The 26812-nt window shown below is 43.4% G+C and overlaps 2 protein-coding genes across 2 annotated transcripts; one reads left to right on the forward strand and one right to left on the reverse strand.

Moving 5' to 3' along the window:
- Positions 1-7012: 7012 nt before the first annotated feature.
- Positions 7013-17436, forward strand: decr1 (2,4-dienoyl CoA reductase 1, mitochondrial). The gene is made up of 10 exons (XM_038281145.1): positions 7013-7148; positions 9431-9630; positions 9702-9759; positions 9836-9922; positions 10078-10225; positions 10359-10458; positions 10539-10611; positions 10840-10986; positions 17164-17226; positions 17320-17436. Exons 1-10 carry the CDS (start codon positions 7095-7097, stop codon positions 17377-17379), a joined length of 990 nt encoding a protein of 329 aa, XP_038137073.1. The 5' UTR covers positions 7013-7094; the 3' UTR covers positions 17380-17436.
- Positions 17437-18371: 935 nt separating this feature from the next.
- Positions 18372-25287, reverse strand: pnp4b (purine nucleoside phosphorylase 4b). The gene is made up of 7 exons (XM_038281151.1): positions 25166-25287; positions 24850-25022; positions 24150-24253; positions 22460-22635; positions 22204-22394; positions 19160-19239; positions 18372-19084 (listed from the first exon to the last, which is right to left on the reverse strand). The coding sequence occupies exons 1-7, from the start codon at positions 25186-25188 to the stop codon at positions 18947-18949; spliced, it is 885 nt and encodes a 294-aa protein (XP_038137079.1). The 5' UTR covers positions 25189-25287; the 3' UTR covers positions 18372-18946.
- Between the last annotated feature and the right edge of the window lie 1525 nt (positions 25288-26812).

A 26812-nucleotide genomic window follows, 5' to 3' on the forward strand; every position in this document is an offset into this window, starting at 1 on the left:
AAATAACTGAGGTTAAAGGTCACTGCATCCATTGTTTAGATCGTAACAAGGAAGGAATAAATAGATAATGGACTAATCTGGGACATCCTGGCTGAACTCAGCCTCGTTTCCAAACCCCATCAGTTACCATGGTGATTTATTCTGAGCAGTTGGCCTGCTTGGGACTAGGCTAACAGCCAGGCTTAGCTAATCCTGCTGCCTTGTTTGTTCAGTCAGCGACACTGATCAGAAATGATACATTTTGTTGGAGATTCCTTTTTTCTTCTCTGTTGTTTGGTATTCTATCATGTAGTTTTCTATGTAAGGAAAACTAGTTGATTGCATCGACTCGAATGCAATCTCTTCAGATGATCTATGATGCAGCTTCAGCAATAAGGAGCCAAAGTGGTCTGGTTCAATCCATGACTCCAGAACCAGATCCTTTGTAAAACAGGCCTCCCTTTGTTTAAGTTAAGGGGCCCTCTTTCCTGCTACTGTGGATTCTGGGAATGGCTGACACACTCCTGCCGTGTGCTTTACGGTGTACATTTTAGGACATCGGCAGTTCTCAGGAAATAATATGTCAGTTCTGAGAGAAAAACTCCGTCTTTGGGAATGAAGTCGCCAGTTCTCAGGAAAAAAGTCGTCAGTTCTCAGGAAAAAAGTCACCAGTTCTCAGGAAAAAAGTCACCTGTTCTCAGGAAAAAAGTCGCCAGTTCTCAGGAAAAAGTCGCCTGTTCTCAGGAAAAAAGTCGCCAGTTCTCAGGAAAAAGTCGTCAGTTCTCAGGAAAAAGTCATCAGTTCTCAGGAAAAAAGTCGCCAGTTCTCAGGAAAAAGTCGCCTGTTCTCAGGAAAAAGTCGTCAGTTCTCAGGAAAAAAGTCACCTGTTTTCAGGAAAAAAGTCGCCAGTTCTCAGGAAAAAGTCGCCTGTTCTCAGGAAAAAAGTCGCCAGTTCTCAGGAAAAAGTCGTCAGTTCTCAGGAAAAAAGTCGCCTGTTCTCAGGAAAAAAGTCGTCAGTTCTCAGGAAAAAAGTCGCCAGTTCTCAGGAAAAAAGTCGCCAGTTCTCAGGAAAAAGTCGCCAGTTCTCAGGAAAAAAGTTGCCTGTTCTCAGGAAAAAAGTAGCCAGTTCTCAGGAAAAAAGTCGCCAGTTCTCAGGAAAAAAGTCGCCAGTTCTCAGGAAAAAAGTCGCCTGTTCTTAGGAAAAAAGTTGTCAGTTCTCAGGAAAAAAGTCGCCAGTTCTCAGGAAAAAGTCGCCAGTTCTCAGGAAAAAAGTAGCCAGTTCTCAGGAAAAAAGTCGCCAGTTCTCAGGAAAAAAGTCGTCAGTTCTCAGGAAAAAAGTCGCCAGTTCTCAGGTATCAGAAAACATCGAAATTTTTTTTAAATTCATTGAGACTGTTTCCAGCTGGGCAAGTATTTGAGTTTAAAAAAAACTATAATCTTGTAATATAAATGTATTCATGTAATGTAACTACATTTCCTGGCACCAATGTCCAGCATTGCTGTCTCAGCTCACAATCTGCTTTGACCCCTAATGACTCATGGGAAATGGAAGACCACAGAGCTCTCCCTTTCCTTTATTTTTGCTTTATTTGTGTTTTGTTTACTTTAATTTTTTATTGCAGAAATAAATATTCATATAGAAGCAATCCATGGGTGTAGATACGAGCCCAAGCCATTTAATATCATCCTCATCTGTATGGAGCTAAATCGGTCTCAATTTTCACAAATACACAATCGCCCCTCGTTACCCACCGTACGCTACACGGTCAGGTTAAAAGTCGGCCCGATCGAAAAAATTTTGCACAACTGTAGAATCGGCCCTGAAAGGGCAAATCATCGTACAGTCTATGGGGTCAGGGGGTGAAGAAAAATGTTGTAATACTTAACGTAGAAGCACCAATCTAATTCAACTCTATCAGAAAAGTCTGGCAAATTTACAGGACAGTATGAATGCAAAGTATTTATACATAATCAGGGATGCAATTTGTTTCTTGTGTTTCTTGAAAGGCAGATATATTATTTATCATAAGACTATTTCTTATAATTCCAGCATTTCCCTCTTTCTATTAAAATGGTAAGGGATTAATAATAAATACACTGTCACCACCTGTTCACCCCCTTTATAGCAGTAGATGGAAATGCTTTTATTTGCATTATGATGAAACCTGTCAGGGAAAGTAATCTTTTTAGCTAATCTCTAACTAAAGATTTGCAGTTATTTTAACTCTGTTAGGACTCCAGTCTGTGTGGTCTGTGTGTTTGTCTTCCTTCCTCCACCAGGCGGTGCCTGGTTCAGATTCTCCTCCTCCTCGTTAACAGAGTGTTCTTAAGCTGCTGACTGCCACTACCTCGGCGCCAGAGTGTTTGCCAGTTTTGGGAAGTCATCCTTCAAACTGGATTTTTCGGACCTTCTCTCCCTGGAAGGATCAACTGAGCTTCAAACTGAGCTGAGGAAACAAACTGGAGGTTTGGATCCACTTTTCCCTGAGGAAATGTTTGAGCTTCACACTGAGCAAGGGATTCATCTGCACAACAGTCCGTTCAAGTACCGCAGGAAAACTGAGTGGCAGTCAGTCTTCTCTGTACTTTGTTTGAGTAACGAGTAATCTAACTAATTACTTTGACTGTAACTATACCGCAGTTACCATTGCAGACACCTTGTTACTGTGCGTTACTCAGGTCGCACAATTAACCTTTTTTCACCTGGGAACGCGCATGCTCGCTAAAGGCACGCAACAGTCGCCCTGTGCTCGCGCCACAGGAGAACTATGGAGAGCGTGAAGGATCAAATGATAGCCTATATGGAGAAAGGGAGAAATCTCAATGGATGGATGGATGGATGGATGGATGGATGATAGATGGATGGATGGATGGATGATGGATGGATGGATGGATGATGGATGGATGATGGATGGATGGATGGATGGATGGATGGATGGATGATGGATGGATGGATGGATGGATGGATGGATGATGGATGGATGGATGGATGGACGGACGGACGGACGGATGGATGGATGATGGATGGTCGGACGGATGGATGGATGATGGATGGATGGATGGATGGATGATGGATGGATGGATGGATGGATGGATGGATGGATGATGGATGGATGGATGAATGGATGGATGGATACTCTGCCTTTTCAACCTACTGTATTTTTTATTGTAAACATTATTTTATGGCCTTTGTGGCAGGGATGGAGATCCATATTTTATGTGACACACAGAGTATAGATCTAGATAGATAGATAGATGTTGCAGTATCTATAACAACCCAAACACACAGGATTTCAGAATTAAACATCCCCAGTTATTAATTTCATTCACTCACCAGATCTGAATGCCCTGTTAAAAAACTTCACATGGCGTTCCCCCCTGATGTCATTTACGTTGAGTTGCAATAAATGCGAAACTCTATGCAGGTTCTTGTCTTTGTCGTCCGCTCTATTCAGCTGGCTTTGAAACACACGGCGAGAAGGTGGGGGCTGGGTGGTGAGGGTTACGGGGGCGAGAAACGCAAAAGTAACGCAATAGTTACTTTTACTAGTAACTAGTTACTTTTATTATGGAGTAACTCAGTAAGTAACTCAATTACTTTTTGGGAGAAGTAACTAGTAACTATAACTAATTACTTTTTCAAAGTAACGTGCCCAACACTGATTCTGGGTAACCCTGTCCGCCCTCCACCATATGAAACAAACACTGGAACACATTCCTCACCTACTGGAGTCTAAGAGTCTACCTAATCTCTGGAAACGTGAGTCTTCCAACCTTTTCTCCTCTTGAAGTTCGAGAATCAATTCTCCCACTGAACCTGAACTAACCGCAGTGTCTTCCCCTCGCCTTTCAGTTCCGGTTTAGCAGTGTTCAGAGCAACACTGGAATCTTCACAAAACTTCTCAATAAACCTGTTAAACTTTTTCCCTTATCCCTCTGTAATGGTTTCTCTGCCTTTGGGTCTGATCTTTAGTTAAATCATGACAAACTCTGGATGAATAAAACTAAGCTTTATTAGATTTGCTCTTGTGAAATCCTCTTGAATATTTGAATCACCTCATATTGACTAAAGTACTATGAATTCCCAAAGAGTGCCAAATGCCATGAAGATTCAGAACTTCCTGTAAATTAAAAAGTAGAACGAAAAATTCCTACAAATAGAAGGAAATCTTAATTGATTAAATAGAAAATCAAGGAATTATGAGTGAGAGCGACGAGACAAAGATCTATGTCTTTTCTTTTGTGTCTATATCCAAAACTCTGCTGTTAAATAATAAAATATGTTTTTTTGGTCTATAGTATAGACATTGCTTTGGAAGAAATCAAAGGAAGTTCTGCGTTTGGCAAAAAAAATCAGAAAATAAGACAAAAATACCTTTCATACTCGTCTGGTGGCATTGTTCAGTTATATACAGTTTGATTAGTTTGCTTCTTAACTCTGTGCGCGAAAATCCATAATTTTCAGTGGCCTACACTGGAAGTAGAGTTTTTCAGTAGAATTTAGCGTCTGCCAGACATGTATTCAACAAGCGTGATCAAACACCAGACTGACGACTGTGCACTGAAGCTGATGGTACAAAAATGTGACTTGTTACAGCAAGTGCCTTCCCAGTGCTAAGTGTAGAGGTTCCCACTATCGCCTTAACTTCATTGTACATTAATTTATCTTTATGGAAATTTGATATGTGTTTATGGATTGGATCCACCTCTGTCTCCTGCACAATCCTCTCAGCCGTGGTCCCTTTTGTACACAGCTAAATGGGTACACGCCTGTTGAGGTAGTTGAAAGGACTCATAGAACGATACTATAGGGTGTTTGGTGCTGGCCCTAAAGGTCTCTGAATAGGGTGTGTAACATTGGTTGGGCTGAAAATGGCATATTAGCTGTTCTATGAGCCCTAATGCAGCCTGGTTAAAAGCCCTAGAATGAAACGACAGGTTTTCTTATGGTATGATCATGAATATTTAGATGAGCTGTGCGCTGATTGGTTGGTTTACAACGAGCGAAGCTGCTGAGCAAAGACGCATCATAGCAACAAGCACTCACTTACTGAAACATCAAATTGTTGATATAGTAGGGGGACCAGATGTTCTCTTTTTCCCGGACATGTCGTACTTTTCATACCTAAAAAAAAAACTAAATACTAAAACTAAATACCTAAAAAAACTAAAAAGATGCCTGGGGGAATTTTTAAAATCGTCCGGGATTTTGGAGCGACCGAACCTGACCTAGTGACGGTAGCCTAGACACTGGCCCCGGTGCACGGTAAGGCAGGCGGGGGGAAGCATACCGTCACCGGGTCGGGTTCAGTCACTCCATCCTTGGCTGGCTCCCTGCCACCCGTCGATCCTGTTTTGGATCGTTTTCATAGTGTCTAAACTGGGCCCTTAGTTCCAACAAGAGGAGAAGCAAAACCTCTGCCTGCAGCCAGAACCTTCATGACTCACAACCCAGGAAATGCAGAACATTCTGGTTCTTATCCCTCGGGATGTTTGTGGCTCCAAGCCTTGGTCCAGATTTAGCTCCAGTACTTCTGCTCCTTTTCTGATTGGACTTTCAGCACCGTCTTTGGTCTGTTCTCTGCTCCAAGCTTCGGATTATGACCTCATCCTTCATCCTTTGCAGCTCACCTCAGGACTTCCTGGTACCACCTGTGGTTTAGCCAGAACAAAAGGATGGACCAGAGAAGCCTGTTCTCATGGCATCTACAGAGCAGGCTTCAAACAGAGCCAACTGGACCTTCTAATCCGAGGCACCAGAACCAACAAAGGCTCCTGGAGCAAAGGCCCGGCTCGCTCCGATTTAGTGGACCAGAGGGAAAGCAGAAGATTAGGAGGAAATGGGTTCCATTATCCTGAGGTCCAGTTTGAACCGGTTCCGGACAGTGTAATGGAGGTGGATTGGGTTGGTCAGAGGAGTTCAGAATACAGTGATGATAAAACCAGCCTGGTTCTGTCTGAACCTGCTGGGATCCAGAGCAGCGAGCAGGACCTGAGCTAAGGTCTGCTGCTGCCATCTGCTGGACAGACGGAGGTACTGTGTCTGTATGTGGAACCAGACATAGACCCCGCATTGACTGTCAAGGCGCAGGAATTACGGGCGCCATCTTGGGGAGGTCGACCTGCTACTCTAACCTGCTGATTTGAGTAGAACAGAAGAAGGACGCTTCAGCACTGCAGCCTGTTTTTGTTTAAATCTACAGGCTGTTGACATCAGGGCTCGAGAGATAACTTCATGAAAGCATCAGAGCTTTGGAAGACATTACTAAATAAACAGCATATATACACTACAAAGAAAAGAAACTTCCTTTATTGTCCCACAGTGGGTAAAAGTTACAGCAGCAAAAGATTACAGCAAAATTGGTCGATCAAATGTGGAACTTAAATGTGTAGAAAAACAATAGAATAAGTGACTGAATAAAAAAAAAAATATCCAATCCAATTTTATTTGTTAAGCACTTAAAAACAACCACAGCTGACCAAAGTGCTGTAAAGAAAAATAATAAAGTAAAACATATAACAGAATAAATACAAAACAAAACAGCTAAGACGTGGGTAAAAATAACATTCACATAAATATAAAAATAAACAAATAAAATACTGTACTGTAAAATGTTTTTAAAATATAAACACTGTGCATCTGAAGAACAATCAATATACAGCTGTTTACACTTTTTAAAGTATTTTACAATATTTTTTACAGTATAGTTAAAGTTGGTAAAAAAAAAATATATATATATCTATATATATATATATATATAGATATATATATATATATAGAGAGAGAGAGAGAGAGAGAGAGAGATGTTTATGTATATACCTGTATAAATATGTCAAAAAATTATAAAAATGTATGAGTGTCTGTGCTTTGCAACATACCTACATCCTATCTGTATTCTTAGTATTCTATGACTCTTAACCCCACTAAGAATAATAAAATACACTGAAAATATTAAAATATTGATTCTGTTCCTGCTCAACACATCACACTGAGAAGAGCTGTCGACCGCCCCAAGATGGCGCCACCAAAATCACGTCAGCTCTGATAGGTGGACGCGATCGATGCGGGTCTACATGGGTGAAACGGTCTGCATACGTCATCACCTGGAACCAACATGGCGGCCGCCGTGAATTGCAGTCAGAGGCAGTTTGTCAGAAAACTTTCACAGGTGAGGAAGGTGATTTTGATCTCGTGCAGTACGTCACAGAGATTCCTTTATAGCAGGGACGTCATCGGTTGGAGTAAACGAAGATTCAATTTTGCAGACATTTTGACCTTTCACCCAGTTTTCTGTTACGTCACTGTAGCTGTAGCTGTGTTTAAAGTTGATAAAATGTTCAAGGGTAGTTCAGGTTTAGCAAAGCACCTATGAAGATTCTCCTCATAAATTGATAGAAATTGAACTTTATTGATCTCACATTGGAGAAATTCACTCTCTGCATTTAAAGGATAATTCGTTTTTTAACATTGGTCTCTTGATTTTACGTTATTCCATCATGTTCTACTCACCCATATGAGATTAGTGTCATTTGGAGCCGTTCTGAAGATATTCCGTTAGGTTATATCCAGTAACGTCTTCCTATGAGCAACGACTTGAAGGCACAAATTAAACTGTTCATCATTTATTCTTTATGGTACGCCAGCATTCAGAACATGTAGGCCAATCACTGTCCCCCAGACATCCGCGGTTATATTTTTTATATTTATATTTTTTAAAAACAAAGCTGAGTGTGTATGACGTCATCAGCATGCTTGAAGCGACAGTGGAGAGGAAAAACTCCCTTTTAAACAGGAAGAAACCTCCAGCAGAACCAGGCTCAATGTGAGCGGCCATCTGCTGAGGCCCACTGGGGTTCAAGGAGACAGAAGCAGACATAGAAAAAGAAGCTGCAAAAGGCGGCCCCGTCCAGGAAACACACAGCCAGGCAGACGAGCTCCGAGCCAGCTCCCATGTCAAAGGACGAAGAGAGCACATTCAGTTAGTCACAGTCAGAGAAACAGGACTACACTGGAAAACAGGCCAAGCTCCAACATCTAGAAACAAAGGTGTTGATGGCAGCAGCACAGCTGATATTTCTCTCCAGGATGGAGTCACAGCCAAACAGGAACAGACCAGATGAAGCTACTATGAGAAAAAGCAGAGAGAGCAGAACGTTAGAGATTGAACTAACAGATTCTGCAGAGTGGGAGAATAGAGATAGAATGAAGCAGAATGATGAAAAAGGGGTCCCTATGTCCTCCAGCAGTCTAAGCCTATTTATGGCAAGGATATCCACTTTTTTTTTGGGATCCCAATTTGAGACTGTATTTTATTGACTTTATCTTTAGTGGGATTATCAGTGGCTCGCTGCAGTTCTGGAGCTGCAGCCTCTAGTCGTCTTCCTGCAGATCAAAACAAACCAGCAGCTGTAGTTTATATTCTCACCAGCAGGTGGCTCCAGTTATCTGTTCTAAAACTTGCAGGTTTTGTTTTGAATTTCAGTCAGGAAGCTTTTCCATCATCAGTTCTGAATAAACTCGTCCTGAGAAGGTAGACCAGGTTCTGGTTTTAGAAGATGGGTCAGAGGAAAATATTATCACATCCAGAAACTGTATTTAGTCCAAATCCAAGTGCATCGCCGCGGTAACAGAAATCCTGAGTTTGTTCCAGCCCTTCCCACCGCGAGTACCTGTCTGTCAGGAGCTCCTCACTTCCTGAATTATATCTAGATGTACAGCAAGAGGACATCCGTCCATCTGTGGTCGTCCTCTGTACCACCCTCAGTCAGGCGTGCCCTGACCCAAAAGATTCAGGTCCGAACATCAGTCCAGATGTTGCAGGGGATGTTTAGAAGAGGTGGCATAATCTCTGTTGGATCATTTATCAAGGATCAGGAATGAAGAACTCAGGTAGATGGAAAGATTAGAGTCCAGAAAGTGGTTCAGGAAAAGATTTGGGTCCAAAGAACTGACCCGATTCCCAAAAACCAGACCAGACAGAAGCTTCCCACATGGTTCTCCATCATCCAGAGGTTGCTTCTCAGAGAACAATCATCTGGAAACTACTGAGAATGGATGATGAATGAGGCTGAGGAGCTTATTACCTAAACTGGGTCTCTACCAGGGGTAGGGTGGGAACTCGGTTTGAGGGATGATTGGATCCGAATGAACAGAAATAGGTTGAATTTGACAAAAGAAGTAAATGTAAAAATCTATGAAAAAGAAAATCAGACATTTCTTTTCAACCAGGCTTCAACAGAATGTTTTTTAAAAAGTAAAAACAGTCCTGGGCTAAAATGATAGTTCCCTTACCTTTACATTTGGTTTCCCTACCTTTAGAGTCAATATCTGCCATTAATGGTTCCTGTTTCTGTCGGTCAGGCAGGAAATGTTTCTGGACTTTTGTTGAGTCTTATTCTGTCAGAATAGGTTCAGAACCAAACTGATTCTGTTGATTTTGGTCTTTCTCAGTTATGGTGCCACAGGTTTGCGGGCCTCCGGTCCTACTCCACTCCTCACTCCCAGTTCTTCGCTCCGTCTGAAGGCATCATGCTGCCGGCAGGAAGTTACAACAACAAAGTGGCTTTCATCACCGGAGGCGGTACCGGACTGGGCCGAGCCATGACCGGTGTTCTGTCCCAGCTTGGAGCCCAGTGTGTCATTGCCAGCAGGTCAGAGGTCACACCACACCAAACAGGCGACCATGAAGCTCAGTTCCTAAAGTTTGGTTAGTTCCGTGCAGGAAGCTGGAGGTCCTGCAGCAAACGGCCACTGAGATCAGCAGCCAGACCGGAAACAAGGTACCGTCCAGAACTGGGATGATCCAGGTATGACACATTCTGACCCGATCTGACACGGCGCCGTCGCTGTCCTCAGGTCCATGCGGTCCAGTGTGATGTCAGAGACCCTCAGGCCGTCTCTCACTGCGTTGACCAGATGGTGGAGCTGACTGGACTTCCTGATGTAAACGCACTCACCTGATATGACAGAAACCAGAACCTGGATCTGTTGTTTTAGTTAGTGCTCCTCTGGACCCCAGAACCGTGGCTCACAGGTCCAGATTGGTGGTGACAGTGTTTCTGATGACATCATGCTGCGCTGTGTCCTGATTGGTGCAGGTGATCATCAACAACGCTGCAGGGAACTTCATCTGTCCCTCAGAGCGCCTGACGGCGAACGGCTGGAAGAGCATCACCGATATCGTTCTCAACGGGACGGCGTTCGTCACTCTGGAGCTGGGAAAGAGGCTGATCCAGAACCAGAAAGGTCAGAACCGGTTCCAGGAAAGCAGCGGTTCCAGAATCAGGAGTCAGAAAAAGTCAGATACAGAATCTAAACTGGTCTAGAAACTATTTCAGAATCAGGAAAGTTTTCTTTCTTGTTTTTTTTTTTGTCTCAGGGGCCTCCTTCCTCGCCATCACCACCATCTACGCTGAGTCCGGCTCTGGTTTCGTTGTCCCAAGTGCGTCAGCCAAGGCTGGAGTCGAGGCTCTTTACAAGTCTGTTTCAAACCAGCTGGAAATCTGAACCCCCCCATGAGTGTGGTTACCATGGTAACCATCTGGATTGTGTCCGTCAGGTCTCTGGCTGCGGAGTGGGGGCGCTACGGCCACAGATTTAACATCATCCAACCGGGACCAATCAGGACAAAGGTACCGCCCTCCATCTGCCAATGTTGATCATCCTGCATGTTGCCATGGTAACCAACATTGTTAGTTTGAGGTTTTCCAAAGAGACCCACTCTGGACGGCCTGCTGGAGTTTCTCTGTCCAGAACTGAACCACCGGGTTCTGAGTCCAGATCCAGGAGCTGCATCCTGATCCGATTGGCCGAGCTCTGGACGTCAATCTGAATGACGGGTTTTACTGTGTTCTACTCAGGGAGCCTTCAGCCGCCTGGATCCGACCGGAACCTTTGAGAAGTCCATGATTGGTCGTATACCGACGGGTCGGCTCGGAAAACCAGCAGAACTCGCAAACCTGGCCGCTTACCTGAGCAGCGACTACGCCAGCTGGATGTCTGGAGCTGTGAGTTTCCACAGATACGCTTCTAATATAAAACAAGTTCTACTTGATTTCATAAAAAAGAAACAAGATGGGAAAAGCATCAATAAACAATTTGAACAGATGGCATCAGTAGAGCCGGGAACCTCTAAGCCGAACCCAGTCCTGGTTCTCTGACATCTAGAACCATCTAGATCAGGGGTCAGAATCCCAAACTGTTCAAAGAGCCATATTGGACCAAATAAATGAATCTGTCTGGAGCTGCAAAAATGTAAAAGTCTTCTATAAGCCTCGTATGGCATCACCGGCTCTAAGTGTAAAGCCATGGGCTTTAACATATAATAAACATTCATGATTAAATGTTTATCCTGCAGCAAATGTCACATAGTAGCATGAGGTGTTGGAGGAGCAGTGAACACCCGGCGCGGTTTATATTTTGTTGCATTGATGAAATGATAGAAACATGATAAAAGGAATCTTTCTATGGTGGACGTTAGGGGTGTAAATCATCCATCATGGCGATTCAATTCAGTATCGATTTCCTGACCCAACGATTCGATTATTTTCGATACTCAAGAATACACCACGATTCGATTCGATTCGATTGTTTTTTTGTTTTTTTTTAACACCTTACAGCAGGGGTGCCCAAGTCCAGTCCTCAAGAGCTACCATCCTGTAACTTTTAGATGCATCTCTTCTCTAGCACACCTGAATCTAACCTCATTTAGCCCAACAGAGGCATGGTAACGAGCCACTCATTTGATTCAGGTGTGTTAAAAATGGTTGCATCAAAAAGTTGCAGGATAGTAGCTCTTGAGGAATGGACTTGAGCACCCCTGCCTTACAGGGTAGACAATGTTTCAAATTTGAAATAAATCAATGAAAGCTGAAACAACAGCAAATAACAGAAGTAGAAAAGTTGTACTCCAACTATTCCTATTAAAACCTCATTCACTGAAAAATAATAATACCCCTGAGTTATAGATTCTGAAAGGCTTTGCATAAAAAAAAAAAAAATGCTGCACATAATCAGTGCAATGAGCGCAATGCAATACCTCGGCTCCAGACGTCCCGCCCCCTCCACAGACGCTCCGCTGCTCCTCTCCCATATTGTAGCTGACCGCAGACAGGAGGCCGGCTTGTTTTGTTTTTATGACTGAAATTGCGGAAAACAACTCGTGAAGTTTGACCCGCTAGAAGAGCGAGGTGCGCGAGAACGCTTGGACCCTTTTTCCACCTGGATCACCGCTCTTTTCTGCCCTCATGTCCCTCCGTCGTCGGACTAAACTCGCCCCCACTTCCTCGCCGCCTCGGCCGTATCTAGACCCACAGCGTGTAGCACAGACCACGCTTCAATATTGACCATAAATCTAAAATGTCTGCATCAAGCTCACTGCGACACACTGCTGTAAAAGTATAACCAGGAAGCGAGGTAGGAGGGCAAAATAGGTTTAGCGCCACCACAGCACGGGAGGGAGAATTACGCCCAGGAGCAAATGGATAGAAATAGACAGGAGAAAAAAAACAAAACATGAATCGATTCTCTTGCGGACGTATCGATGCATCGGATCGTCGGCTGTTGGATCGATGCATCGATACAAAACGATTATTATTTACACCCCTAGTGGACATGAACCAAGCAGGAACTGACATCCATTAGAGCAGAGCTCTCTAACCCCGAAATCCCACATCCTCTGTCGCCAAAGAAGAATGGCAAAGATATCAATTGTTCTGTTTTTGTCTTCCTCCGCCTCTCATTTAATAGTGATTGGCAAACAACCTTCAGGTGCATTGCTGCCATCAAAAGGCTTAAACGCCCAAATTTGGACACTGGGTCAAATGCTGGTCTAGAATCTCTGACGCTTCGACCCTCTGGTTGTTTAGCTGCTCTGTTCTGTAGCTTCAAGCTAATTAGCCGAGTTGGAAAAATACACCTCCAAACATCCTCTGTTCATCAGTTCATCGGGATTTTGATCCCATTAAAATATGCAGTTCTTGTTTGGAGCTCCAGACCTCCAGCATACAGGTGCTGGTCATAAAATTAGAATATCATGAAAAAGTAGATTGATTTCAGTAATTCCATTTAAAAAGTGAAACTTGTATATTATATTCATACATTACATACAAACTCATATATTTCAGATGTTTATTTTGTTTAATTTTGATGATTACAAATGACAACAAATGAAAATCTCAAATTCATCATATCAGAAAATTAGAATATTACTGAAGACCAATAAAAACAAAGGATTTATAGAAATGTTGGCCAACTGAAAAGTATGAACATGAAAAGTATGAGCATGTACAGCACTCAGTATTTAGTTGGGCCTCCTTTGGCCTGTATTACTGCAGCAATGCGGCGTGGCATGGAGTCGATCAGTCTGTGGCACTGCTCAGGTGTTATGATAGCCCAGGTTGCTCTAATAGTGGCTTTTAGCTCTTCTGAATTGTTGGGTCTGGTGTATTGCATCTTCTTCTTCACAATACCCCATAGATTTTCTATGGGGTTAAGGTCAGGAGAGTTTGCTGGCCAATTAAGAACAGGGATACCATGGTCCTTCAACCAGGTACTGGTAGCTTTGGCACTGTGTGCAGGTGCCAAGTCCTGTTGGAAAATGAAATCTGCATCTCCAAAAAGTTGGTCAGCTGCAGGAAGCATGAAGTGCTCTAAAACTTCCTGGTATGTGGCTGCGTTGACCCTGGACCTCAGAAAACACAATGGACCAACACCAGCAGATGACATGGCACCCCAAACCATCACTGACTGTGGAAACTTTATACTGGACTTCAAGCAACGTGGATGAAGTGCCTCTCTTCTTTTCCTCCAGACTCTGGGACCTTGATTTCCAAAGGAAATGCAAAATTTACTTTCATCAGAGAACATGACTTTGGACCACTCACCAGCAGTCCAGTCCTGTTTCTCTTTAGCCCAGGCAAGACGCTTCTGACGCTGTCTGTGGTTCAAGAGTGGCTTGACACAAGGAATGCGACAGCAGAAACCCATGTCTTTCATACGTCTGTGTGTGGTGGTTCTTGAAGCACTCACTCCAGCTGCAGTCCACTCTTTGTGAATCTCCCCCACATTTTTGAATGGGTTTTGTTTCACAATCCTCTCCAGGGTGCGGTTATCTCTCTTGCTTGTACACTTTTTTCGACCACATCTTTTCCTTCCCTTCGCCTCTCTATTAATGTGCTTGGACACTGAGCTCTGTGAACAGCCAGCCTCTTTAGCGATGACCTTTTGTGTCTTGCCCTCCTTGTGCAAGGTGTCGATGGTCGTCTTTTGGACAACTGTCAAGTCAGCAGTCTTCCCCATGATTGTGTAGCCTATAGAACTAGACTGAAAGACCATTTAAAGGCTTTTGCAGGTGGTTTGAGTTAATTAGCTGATTAGAGTGTGGCACCAGGGGCCATCAATTTTGAACCTTTTCACAATATTCTAATTTTCTGATATGATGAATTTGAGATTTTCATTTGTTGTCATTTGTAATCATCAAAATTAAACAAAATAAACATCTGAAATATATGAGTTTGTATGTAATGTATGAATATAATATACAAGTTTCACTTTTTAAATGGAATTACTGAAATCAATCTACTTTTTCATGATATTCTAATTTTATGACCAGCACCTGTACAGTTTGTCAGATGAGCATACCCATAGTCAATACCCGTTTATCCCTTTAGTTTATCCCTTTAATTTTGTACGAAAAATAAACTTTACACTACCTCAATGGGCGTGTTTCCCTTTTGTCATGTACAGAAAACGATTTAATTACGGTACTTACTTTTTGGAGTTTTTTAAAGTGTATGGCTATCTCACCTTAAAGTGTTTATTTTGTACATGATTAAAGGGATACACTCCCATTTAGGTAGTTTGTACGGAAGAGGATTAGGGCCAGTGGAAAAAAAAAAAAAAGTTAACAGGTTTTTTAATTTTATTTCAGTTTAGTATTGGAAAAAAGTCAGAATTCTGATTTTAATCTCAGAATTCTGACTGAATTCTGACAACAACAAAAAAGTCAGAGTTCTGAGATTAAAGTCAGAATTCTGAGAAAAAAGTCCGAATTCTGAGGAAATGTTAAACTGAAATAAAATTAAAAAATCAGTTAACTTTTTTTTTTTTCAGTGGCCCTAAACCTCTTCCGTAAGTTTAAAATCTATTTTTCATACAAAACTAAAGGGATAAACACAAATCTGACGTCTTGCACATGCGTACTGTCTGAGTATGCTGATTGGACAGAACACTGGAAGGCAGCGCTGGAAATCCCCTCTGAAAGCTCTGTGTTACGGCCATCCTTTGGGGGATTTCCTGCTTCCTTTCGTAGCGTTTGGAAGTGAATAGAAAGAGTTTCATGTACAAGAATATACAGGGTTTCTGCGGCTCATTAAAAATCATTAAAAGTCATTAAATTATTATTTTTTAAATTAAGGCCTTAATTGGCATTAAAATTCATTAAATTTGACAAACGTGGCATTAAAATGCTTTGGAAAAGAAGCTTGAGGCGGAGAAAAGGCTAAAGAATGTAGGAAAATGCTAATTTGAACCAAAGTGGCGGGAAAAAGTCATGGGTATTTTTTTATGGCATTAAGATTATTTCTAAGAGCATTAAAAAGCATTAAATAAGAGTTACTCATTCATGTATAAACCCTGATATAGAGTCGAATATTTTTTGTTGGCAGATTTGAACATTTTTAGGTAATTTGGGTATTTAGAAACTGTTTCGCTGTTATTTTAGCCGTTTTCTTTTCCTTTTCTAGTTTAACCCCTTTATATTTATTTTTCATGTGCAGAATTTCTGCAGAAATGTTGACAGCTTGCATGTAGTATCTGTCCACCAAAAAACCTCCTGGAACAAGCGTTTCTAATTGGCTGACACTCTGACATCCAGCTGCAAAAGTTCAAATTGCGGAACTAAAATGACCTTTCAACGCACCATTATGGCTTCATGAGGGGTTGTAGATTTATACTGGTGAAGATTCCCAGTCATCCAGGTCATAGTCACTCCAAAAAATGTAAAAAAAGAAAAAAGGACATAGACAGGTATGGGGTATAACAGGCTAACAGAGAAACCAAACGACTAACCTGACTCCGCCAGATGGATTTGCTCCGCATATCCATCTGGAAACCTTCCGTAGAAGTAATTTTGGGAAGGGGCGAAAATTTTGGTTAGCTGATTGGCCTATGTTGGTGATAGACGGGCCAAATAAACCAATCAGATCAACGAAGCATATGACGTACTAACAGAGCGACGAGGAAGAGGAGCCAATTGATAGATCAAACTCTTGCTGAAACCAGTCGGGAGAAGAGCAAACACATCTTTTCCTCTGAGAAAAGCCTCCAGAGCAGTGTTTTGCTCTTCTTTCAGTGAAGAAATACTCACTGAATTCCCATAAAACTTGCTCAATAGCCACGCTAACGCTAGTTTCATCGGCTGAAGCTGCCATGTTCTTTAGACTGAACTGTGGCGCTTCTCGTTGCGTCACACCTCAACCGCCTCAAAGCCAACGCTGATTGGACGTTCGTTTGGTGAACGGCTCCAAATTTTCTTTAACGGAGAGTCTCCAGACTGATTAGCGAGTGAAACCTTGAAAGCTCGCGAGATCAGGATGGTCTCACCAGGCTACCAAACGACCCCCATTCCAAAGGGGCGGAGCCGTTCGTCCGGTTCAACTTGCATGTTTTTTAAGCCATAACAAGCCTTTGTTTTTGGTCGACTCTTTAAAACCTGGAACTCAAAGCTATTTCATATATTTTGAATTGAAAAAGCTTCCTGGATGGGAAGAGAACCGTCGTAAAACTTGGAAACAAAGTCCAGTGGATTGGTTTTTTTACTTTTTTGAATTATAGATATATACTTTTATTTTTGCAGATTTTGGCTTTTAAACTCATATTCATACAGATGGAGTATCCGACATCACATGCATGTCGCTGTTAACTATAAGAAACTAAAACCAAAGCTAAAATGATTTACCTATTTCGACTAATATTTATAAATTCAGACAACTATGCATACGTTTCCTATTGGCAGTTGTTTGACCACATAGGTGACCTGCTCGGCTTATATGACCGAATCTATTCTTCTTGTATATATCAAGAAGAAAAACTGAAGTCTTAATTCGGCAGGTTGACTGATCACCTAAAGTCATGTGACCTGTTTCAGTTATGCGACTCGTTAAACTAACCGTTCCTGTTCTCAGGTGATCCGTTTCGATGGAGGAGAGTACGTATCGATGGCAGGAGAGTTTAACGAGCTCCGTAAGGTGAGTGTAGATGATCAGCTGGCCGCTCGCCTGTCTTACCTACTGGTTCCTCAGAGCTCTGACTACATCTTCTCTCCATTACCCATATTCTAGGTGACGGACGATCAGTGGAAGATGTTGGAGACGATGATCAGAAGCACTAAGGGGTCGTAGGAAATGCTGCTAACTCATTAGACCGTGTCAACCACTCAGATCACAGCGTGCAGAGTCTGTCTTAGATGTCTCTGCTGACATCCATGGATATGATTGTTTTCCTTAATGATTGTTTGATCGGCAGATAGAAACAAGCTTGGACCTCATGGTACAGTCTACACATGCTCAAATTGAACACAGATGTTTTGTGAGAAAAGAATAAAGGAAATGTTTTGATTTTTCTTCTCTGTCAAATGTTTGATTAATACACTCAGAAACCTCTGATTCAGAACTTCACAAAAACCAGCTCTTATGCTCACACCGTGGCGATGCACACAGCAGAACAAATGGCTAAACTCAACAACAGGACCAGCTGATCCTGGCCCTATGAGTATAGTCTCCCGTCTCTTTGGATGAAACTGTCTCCTGCCTCTCATGTTCAACACCATTCTCTGCTTTTCACTTCAAATTAACAGAATTTATCTGAAACCCAATCCATAACTTAAACATCCATCCCTCCATCCACCTTCTTCCGCTTATCCGGGTCATCTTGCGGGGGTAGCAGCTTCAATAAGGAGACCCAGACGTCCATCTCTCCAGCCATTTAGACAAGCTTCTCCGGGGGAATCCCAAGGCGCTCCCTCGCCAGCTGAGAAACATAGTCCCTCCAGCGTGTCCTGGGTCTCCCCCTGGGCCTCCTCCCGGTGGGACGTACCCGAAACACCTTGCCAGGGAGAAGTCCAGGAGGAATCCCAATCAGATGCCCGAGCTGCCTCAACTGGCTCCTCTCGATGTTGAGGAGCAGCGGCTCTACTCTTGAGTCCTCCCCAGATGACTGAGCTCCTCTCCCTAAGGGAGAGCCCAGATCCTCATCCCGGCCGCTTCACACTCTGTTGCTAACCGCTCCAGTGAACGCTTTAGATCATGCCCTGATAAAGCCAACAGAACCACATCATCAACATAACTTGAACATATTACTGAAAAATCTAGAAAAGACACATTTGGACATCAAAGAAGGTTGCTCGTTTTTATTAGGAACAGAAACTCGAGAGAAACGTGTAAAACAACAGCACCCCACAGAGTGCCTCCAGAGTCCGAGTCTCAGTTGTTCATTTTTCAAGATTAAGTCAGAGTCTTTGGTTTAAGTCATGAGTCCCATATGGTCCAAGTGAGTCAGAGTCCTAGATGTTAATGTTTCAGTTGTGAGTCCAGGTCTCAGGTTTGAGCCCTTATCTGGGGTTTGAGTCAGTCTCTGATATCCGAGTCATAGGTTTGAGTCAGTGTAAGATGTCCAAGTCTTAGATGTCTGTGGCTTTGTCCAAATGTCCGCCCTAACCCCAAATCTATCAGTCACTATATATACAGTAGTAGCCTTTCACTTTCCTTGGGCCTTTGCTGGTCCTTGTCTAGTCCCCTACAATTCCTTTTTAATCTAAAATATTCTTTCTGTCATGATTTGTGGACATTAAGATTTCATTTCTCAGGTTTCCTTCCTGGTTCTTAGATCCATGTCTTTGGTGGGTCTCAAAGTCCAGTCCATGTCTCAGATGTCCATGTCTTAGATGCATGTCCGGGTCTCAGTTGTGAGTCATTGCCTGTTGATGTTCTGCTGGCAGCGTCCAATCAATGTAGTGACGAGTTTCTGAAGAAGCTCCGCCCTCATCTTGCAGATCTCTAGAACCTCATCGTGGTTCACCTTCTCTTCGCGGCTGTAATCCAGAGACACCTGCCGAACGACCGATAAACCAGTTAAAACAGGTCTTAGTCAGGTACACAGAGCAACTCTAGACAGTTCAGAGACCTTGTTGGTGACGAGGGTCAGACCCAGAACTTTAAGTCCACAGTGTTTGGCCACAGTCACCTCAGGAACCATGCTCATACCTACAGAAAGCATCAGCACATAATGAGACAGTTGACCACAAACATCCCAGAACTGACCTTTCATACCGATTGGAAAATTTTTCCAATTTTTTTATGTTGTCCACCAATATTTAAAGGAAAAGTTCGGTCATATTCAGAATACAAACTTCTGAAAGTACTTTACAATGTGTCTCATCACCAAAGCAAACTCCTCGTATGTGTAGAATATTATTAATAAAGCCTCTTATGATGTGCATTAACAAGCTCAGCGGGGGTCCCATAAGGTTTCTGAAAGTTAAATCATATAATTTTACTATTCACTAATCATAAACCATGCCTCACACCCATGGGCGTAGGTTTGCATAGGGACCATAGGGACATGTCCCTACCAAAATTTTGGAAGGACCCATTTGTCCCTACCAATAATTGGATGTAAACAACATGTTTATAATTTACTATACAGCAGCCGCTTCTTTTCCTCTCGCAGCTTCTCTGCCTGGTAGCTTCAGCTGCCTGCTCTTTCCTGTCCCGTTCACATAGCAGCGCATCAACTGTGCTGCGTGGTTTAACTCTCTGATTATTCTGCCTTAAGTTCCGCCTTCTCTCTTTCTGATTGCGTGTTTTCTAGTCTGTACGTGCGCGCGCGCGGTTGCTTGGAGCGCGAAAAAAAGACACTAAAATAAATTAATATTGGGCTACGAAACTAGTCCAAATTAAAAAAAAATATTATCTACGCTAAAACAGGCGAAAGCTTCTGATTGGAGTTCTGTAAAGAAGTAGGAGAGAGTTTTTTGATTTGTGGAACTTGAGAAATGTAAGTTAACAACGTTAGGATTTCTTTTATTTTATCTTTTAATCAGATAGCCAAAGGCTCCTTAAAGAAGATCTTTTATTAAATGAAACCAGGTGAAACAGAAACGTTTAAACGTTTCCTTTGGAGGAGTTCTGGATGGAGAATATTGACAGACAAAAATGTTTTTTTTTTTTACTTCTTAAATGCTAAATGTTTACATATATTTTTCCAATCTTGGTATAATTCCTGCTCTAAGTGGGTCGCTCTGTCGGCTAAAGGCACATTTAAGTGGTCCTATATTCCAGTGAACGATTAATCAATCACTAAATTAGTTCACGATTATTTAAATAATTTGTTAATATGATTGTTTCAGCCATAGATAAAATACATGAAATTAGCTACACAGAGTAACTACAGCCCAGATGTACAACTTCTAATATTTTAAATGCTCAGTGTCAGTTCCTCTTCTAGTTCCAGTGCACATGTAAATACAATACATTTATTTGCCGTCCCTTGAATGTATTATTTTGCATGATCCAGAGAGAGTATATTAGATTAAAAAAAATAAGAGTGGGTTTTACCTCTGCACAATTCTTTATCTTCAGAAGAAAACACAGGATAAATCCACATATTACAGACATATTATAGAATATATTTGGTTAAACAGACACTGTCTTAGTCGCAGGTAAATTTAAATGCAATCCTTTTCAAAGTGGAAAAAGTCCTAATTCCACATTCATCAGAGCAAGTTTTGCTATAAATATTGATAAACAGCATCTAGTGCATGTAGTGCTTATAAGATTTGTATTAATGTAGCAAGAAATGCTGCTGTTCTCTTTAAACAAAATGAGCCCTGAACCTCACATTAAGCATAAAAAAGAGCCTGCATATTTTTTGCAAAGGACCAATGAAACTGAAGAATAGTGTCCCTACCAAAGCTGAAATCAAACCTACGCCCTTGCTGACACCTAATAGTGAAGGTGCAGGTAAGGCACGCTATGCACTCAAAACAATTAAAAGAACACTTTGAAAACACATCAGATCTCAATGCGGTAAAAAATCCTGCTGTTTATTTATACTGATATGGACTGGGTGATGTGTTAGGAACAGAAGGATGCCACATCATTTGATGAAAATGAAAATTATCAACCGACAGAGGGCTGAATTCAAAGACACCTGAAAAATAACATTGAAAAAAGGCTAGTCCATTTTGCGGAAATTTCATTGCAGCAACTCAAAATTTTATTCAGTAATTTGTATGGCCCCCACGTGTGTGTATGCATGCCTAACAACGTCGGGGCAGGCTCCTAATGAGACAACGGATGGCGTCCTGTATCAATTCCTTCATCCTCCAGGAACTGCTTGCATACTCTCGCCGCATTGTGCACCAGGAGGAACCCAGGACCCACTGCATCAGCATAGGGTCTGACAATGGGTGCAAGGATTTCATCCCGATACCTAATGGCAGTCACGGTGCCGTTGTCTAGCCTGTATAGGTCTGTGCGTCCCTCCACAGATATGCCTCCCCAGACCATCACTGACCCACCACCAAACCGGTCATACTGAACGATGTTACGGGCAGCATAACATTCTCCACGGCTTCTCCAGACCCTTTCAGGTCTGTCACATGTGCTCAGGGGGAACTTGCTCTCATCTGTGAAAAGCACAGAGCGCCAGTGGCAGACTTGCCAATTCCGGTGTTCTGTCGCAAATGCCAAACAAGCTCCACAGTGCCGGGGAGTGAGGAAAGGGCCCACTAGAGGACGTGGGGCCCTCAGGCCACCCTCGTGAAGTCTGTTTCTGATTGTTTGGTCAGAGACATTCACACCAGGGGCCTGCTGGATGTCATTTTGTAGGGCTCTGGCAGTGCTCCTTCTGCTCCTCCTTGTACAAAGGAGCAGATACCGGTCCTGCTGATGGATTGTAGACCTTCTATGGCCCTGTCCAGCTATCCTGGAGTAACTGCCTGTCTCCTGGAATCTCCTCCTTGTCACACAAACTTTTTCCCACTTCCTTGGCCCACAGCTAGTTCATGATTGTCCCTTTGGCGTTGTGGTGTGGAATAACATAGCACAGACCACGCTTCAAAATTGGGCTTAAATCAATAATATCTGTGACCAGCTGACTGCGACACACTGCCCTGGGAGGAGAAAAGGCCTCTAACTCTTCCTCTAACAGTGTCCCTGTCTTACCCACAGAGTCACAGCCCAGTGTCAGCAGCACTCTGGCCTCAGCGATGGTCTCAAAGTTGGGTCCGCTCACCATACAGTAGACCCCTGTTCTAATAAAGTCGCTGCAGCCAAGCTCAGAGCCGACATCCAGAGCCAGCGTCCTCAGGTCTTTGCTGTAGGCATCTGACATGCAAGGGAACCTGGTACCAAACCTGGACAGAGGACAGGTTTAGGAGGAAGAGAGTGCTCCTGGTTCTGGTTTGTTTCCTTGTCTCACCGCTCATCATTGGGTCCACACAGAGGGTGCTGTCCAGCAAACCCAGGGAGGTTGATGTGGTCTTTAATGATCATGATGTCTCCAACCTTAAAGTCCGGGCAGATCCCTCCGGAGGCATTTGTCACCAGCATGAACTCCACACCCATCAGCTTGAAGATTCTAACAGGGAAAGTGACCTGAGACAAGGGGACAGAAACATTAACCTCACTCGGACAAAAAAATCCGAAATAGGAGACGGTTAACTGTAGAAAGCAGCAGGGGAAGATTGGATAGAACTTCACTTCAATGGTTCTGAGATTTTTAAAAAAAATAGAGGTCTCCATCTTCAGTCCTCAAGACTCGTAACGTAGACACTGGGCAGAGATAAACACCATGGGAGAGTTCCAAGACCAGAACCATTACTGACCCAAAAGAACAAAGACTTGCATTGAACTTCCCAACAATCATCGTCATGGTCAGAAAAATACAGACCTTTTTGAGAAGGTGTGTGTTCTGTTAGATCAGGATTTCAACTAACAATACTTCAGAACCAGAACATCAAACCCACAATTAAACAAGCTGGTGGTAGTGTGATGGTCATGACTGCTTTACTACTTGAGCAGCTGGACGACGGGTCCGACTGTGGAGCTGGTTGATAATTGCCTTTTGTGTCTCTGCTTCTTTCTCTACATCTGTTTGATTGACCCATTTCTATTAGCTATGTGTGTACATATCACTGCACTGCCTTGCCAGCAGGTGCACTGTGCTTGCACTTTGCTTTGCCTAGAGATAAACTGGCTTGGCGCGGTCCAAACCATTGAAAACAACAGTTTGAGCAAAGACCTTGTATCATACTGTTTAAAAGGGCCATAAATCCTAGATCGGCTGTCAGGGGTTTGATTCCATGTTTGTTCACCTTTGCAACATCTCTTAGCCTGTCTCTCTCAACCCCATCTATATTGGGTGGTTGAATATTTCTTCACAGCATTTTAAATACCAGGAGTAATGTCTCTGTGTGATAGCACCCAGAGTTTATACGAGTTACACCTCCAATCCAGAAGGACAGGGTGTGGGGTACTTTCCTTCTCTGTTCTATGTGATTTTAGGGGTTTCACGTATTGTTCTTTGAATAGTGCATTCCAAAAGAATCTTGCAAGCAAGATGAACTGTCGAGAGGTTTGTGAATTCATAAACTCAAGCAAATACATCTTGCCAGAAGCCAACAGATCCATCAGCCTTGATAGAGAAATGTTTCGGACCATTGAAATGCAGTGGCTGAAGCAAAACAAACATGGCTGCGCCTCTATTTGTTTTTGATAAACACGCAAAAGAATGCCATTTTTGCCTTTGTGGATGGGAAGATGTTTTTGTCTTCCTCCCGACCGGATTTGATAATGGTTTGATTTATTGATTTAGTCTACCAGTTGTGAAACAAAGAATGTGATACATCACAGCTGCTGCTGCTGTGATTGGCTAAAAACTCGACATGGGAGGCAGGTACCCAATCAGCATGTTTCTTTCTTTTCTTTCCAGCTTTTATTGTCACAAGTACAGAGCAACAAAATTAACTCTCTGCATTTAACCCATTCGTTTTGGGAGCAGTGGGCTGCCATTCATGCCTGGGGAGCATGAAGAATTGTACTGAATGTCCCACCCCAACGCTCTAATGTCCCTGTCCCGCTGCATGCTGGGTAGAGTGAAGAGGACCCACCTGACACAGAGAGTAACCCTCACACAGGTGAAAGTGGCCCTTCATGAAGACACAGGGTGTCTCCTCGATGGTCCCAAAAACCAGACAGCCTTCATGACCTGGAACTGGAGAACAGAGATGCATCGGTTACCATGGTGAGATCTGTCCACTACACCCTGACCCATGGCACTGAAGTTCTGCTTGTTTAGAAACTGTCCTGCATGATGACACAATAACACTGTAATTTTCCTGTATTGACTTTACCCTTAAAAACTAGAATTTAGTTCTAGATCTCAGACTGTCACTCTGGGTCATATGGCTCATTCGGTGATAGATCCGACCCTCTCAGGTTACATAAGCAGGGTTTTGACAAGGGCATCTTTACGTACCAAGTGCTGCTTATTGACCTGACTCTGCATCAAATATCTTTCTTTTCCAATGATGAATAAAACTGAAATTTATTGTGAAAGAGCTGCATTTAAAAAAAATGTTGGCACTGGTGGCCCTGCCTGTAGGTTGGCAGGAGAGAGGGGAAGACGTGCTGTAAAAGGACCATTGGACGGGACTAAAACCTCTGAGGGCCCTGTCAAGGACTAGAGCCTTTGAACATGGTCACACACTTTATGAAAGAGGCAGATTTTCAGAGTCCGATTCCGGCTGCTGCCCTAAAGTCACGCCTGCACCGCCACATGCCCCCCACTGGGTGGTGTCACTCACTCACCTGTACTGACTGGGAAGTTCGGGATGTCCTGGTACCTGAAGGTCTGCTTGTCGGCGGCTCCTTCGGCCAATAAGCCGAGTCCTGACCCGCAGATAACTGCCACCTTGGGTCGATGCCGGGTCTGGTTCAGTAGCCATTCGGTGGTCAGCTTGTAGTCTTCGAAGGAGCAGCAGCTGGAACCGGTTAGACAAACATAATTAGTTTCTCTCTGCCGTTCAAAGTGGAGTCAGTCTGGGGAGGAACTGTGACTCAGACGCTCAGCTGATCTGAGGATAGACTGAACAAGACAGGAAGTTAAGGGTGGGGGGATTCTCACCAGGAGCTTCCTTTGGTGTGCATCTTCAGGGTGCAGAATTATTACAAGAAGAAGAAAAGAAAACAAGATGAGAGGGAGGGTCAGAGCATCCTCTCTTCTGATTGGCTTATTTACTACACAAACATTTTCAGGTTCATTGACTCCTTCTGACTATGACCTTTAAAATGTACTGTTTGTACAGCTTTTAGGCCTAATCACCTGAGGCCTGGGAGGGAAACCAGTCCTCTAGCAGATAGACCAGCAGCTGGTTCTGGTTCTGAACTTTTACCCAGTCCTCCATTGGTCAGTCAAGTTGATCAGCTTTAAGCATGCTGGTATGCCAACAAGAAATGTAATTCAGTCCAATCAGGATCACGTTCTAAGTCGAGGAAGGGGCACTGCAGTGACACCTGCTGGCAGCTCAATGCACCTACAGCGATGTGATCCAGGAGATCCTGTGCTTCAGCAAAAAAATCAAATAGGCTCAGAGGAACCAACTTCCTGCTGCGTCACTTATTCTAGGCCGTTTTATAATATAAATCATTTTTGATTTTCAGTAATTAAAATTTTCATTTTTTTTAGCTTTATTCATCCATCCATTCGTCCATCCGTCCATCCATCCATCCAACCATCCATCCATCCATCTGTCCATCATGCCATCCATCACCCTGTCCGTTCTTTCATCCATCCATCCATTCCTACGTTCATTCATCCATCCATCCATCCATTCGTCTGTCCGTCTATCCATCCATCCATCTATTCGCCCATCCGTCCGTCCGTCCATCCATCCATCCATCCATTCGTCCATTTATCCTTCCATCCATCCATCCATCCATCCATCCATCTATTCGCCCATCCGTCCGTCCGTCCATCCATCAATCCATCCATTCGTCCATCCATCCATCCGTCCATTCATCCGTCCATCCATCCATCCTTCCATTCGTCCATCCATCCATCCATCCATTCGTCCGTCCGTCTATCCATCCATTCGTCCATCCGTCTGTCCATCCATCCATCCATCCATTCGTCCGTCTATCCATCCATCCATCCATCCGTCTGTCCATCCATCCATCCATCCATTCGTCCGTCTATCCATCCATCCATCCATCCATCTGTCCATCCATCCATCCATTCATCCGTCCATCCATCCATCCTTCCATTCGTCCATCCATCCATCCATCCATTCGTCCGTCCGTCTATCCGTCTATCCATCCATTCGTCCATCCGTCTGTCCATCCATCCATCCATTCGTCCGTCTATCCATCCATCCATCCATCCGTCTGTCCATCCATCCATCCATTCGTCCGTCTATCCATCCATCCATCCATCCGTCTGTCCATCCATCCATCCATTCGTCCGTCTATCCATCCATCCATCTGTCCATCCATCCATCCATTCGTCCGTCCGTCTATCCGTCCATCCATCCATCCATCCATCCATCCGTCTGTCCGTCCATCCATCCATCCATTCGTCTGTCCGTCTATCCGTCCATCCATCCATCCATCCATCCATCCATCCATTCGTCTGTCCGTCTATCCGTCCATCCGTCCGTCCATCCATCCATTCGTCTGTCCGTCTATCCGTCCATCCATCCATCCATCCATCCATTCGTCTGTCCGTCTATCCGTCCATCCATCCATCCATCCATTCGTCTGTCCGTCTATCCGT

This window comes from Cyprinodon tularosa, unplaced genomic scaffold (genome assembly GCF_016077235.1).
Source record: "Cyprinodon tularosa strain WSP-4 unplaced genomic scaffold, ASM1607723v1 ctg168, whole genome shotgun sequence".
Classification (NCBI taxonomy): domain Eukaryota; kingdom Metazoa; phylum Chordata; class Actinopteri; order Cyprinodontiformes; family Cyprinodontidae; genus Cyprinodon; species Cyprinodon tularosa.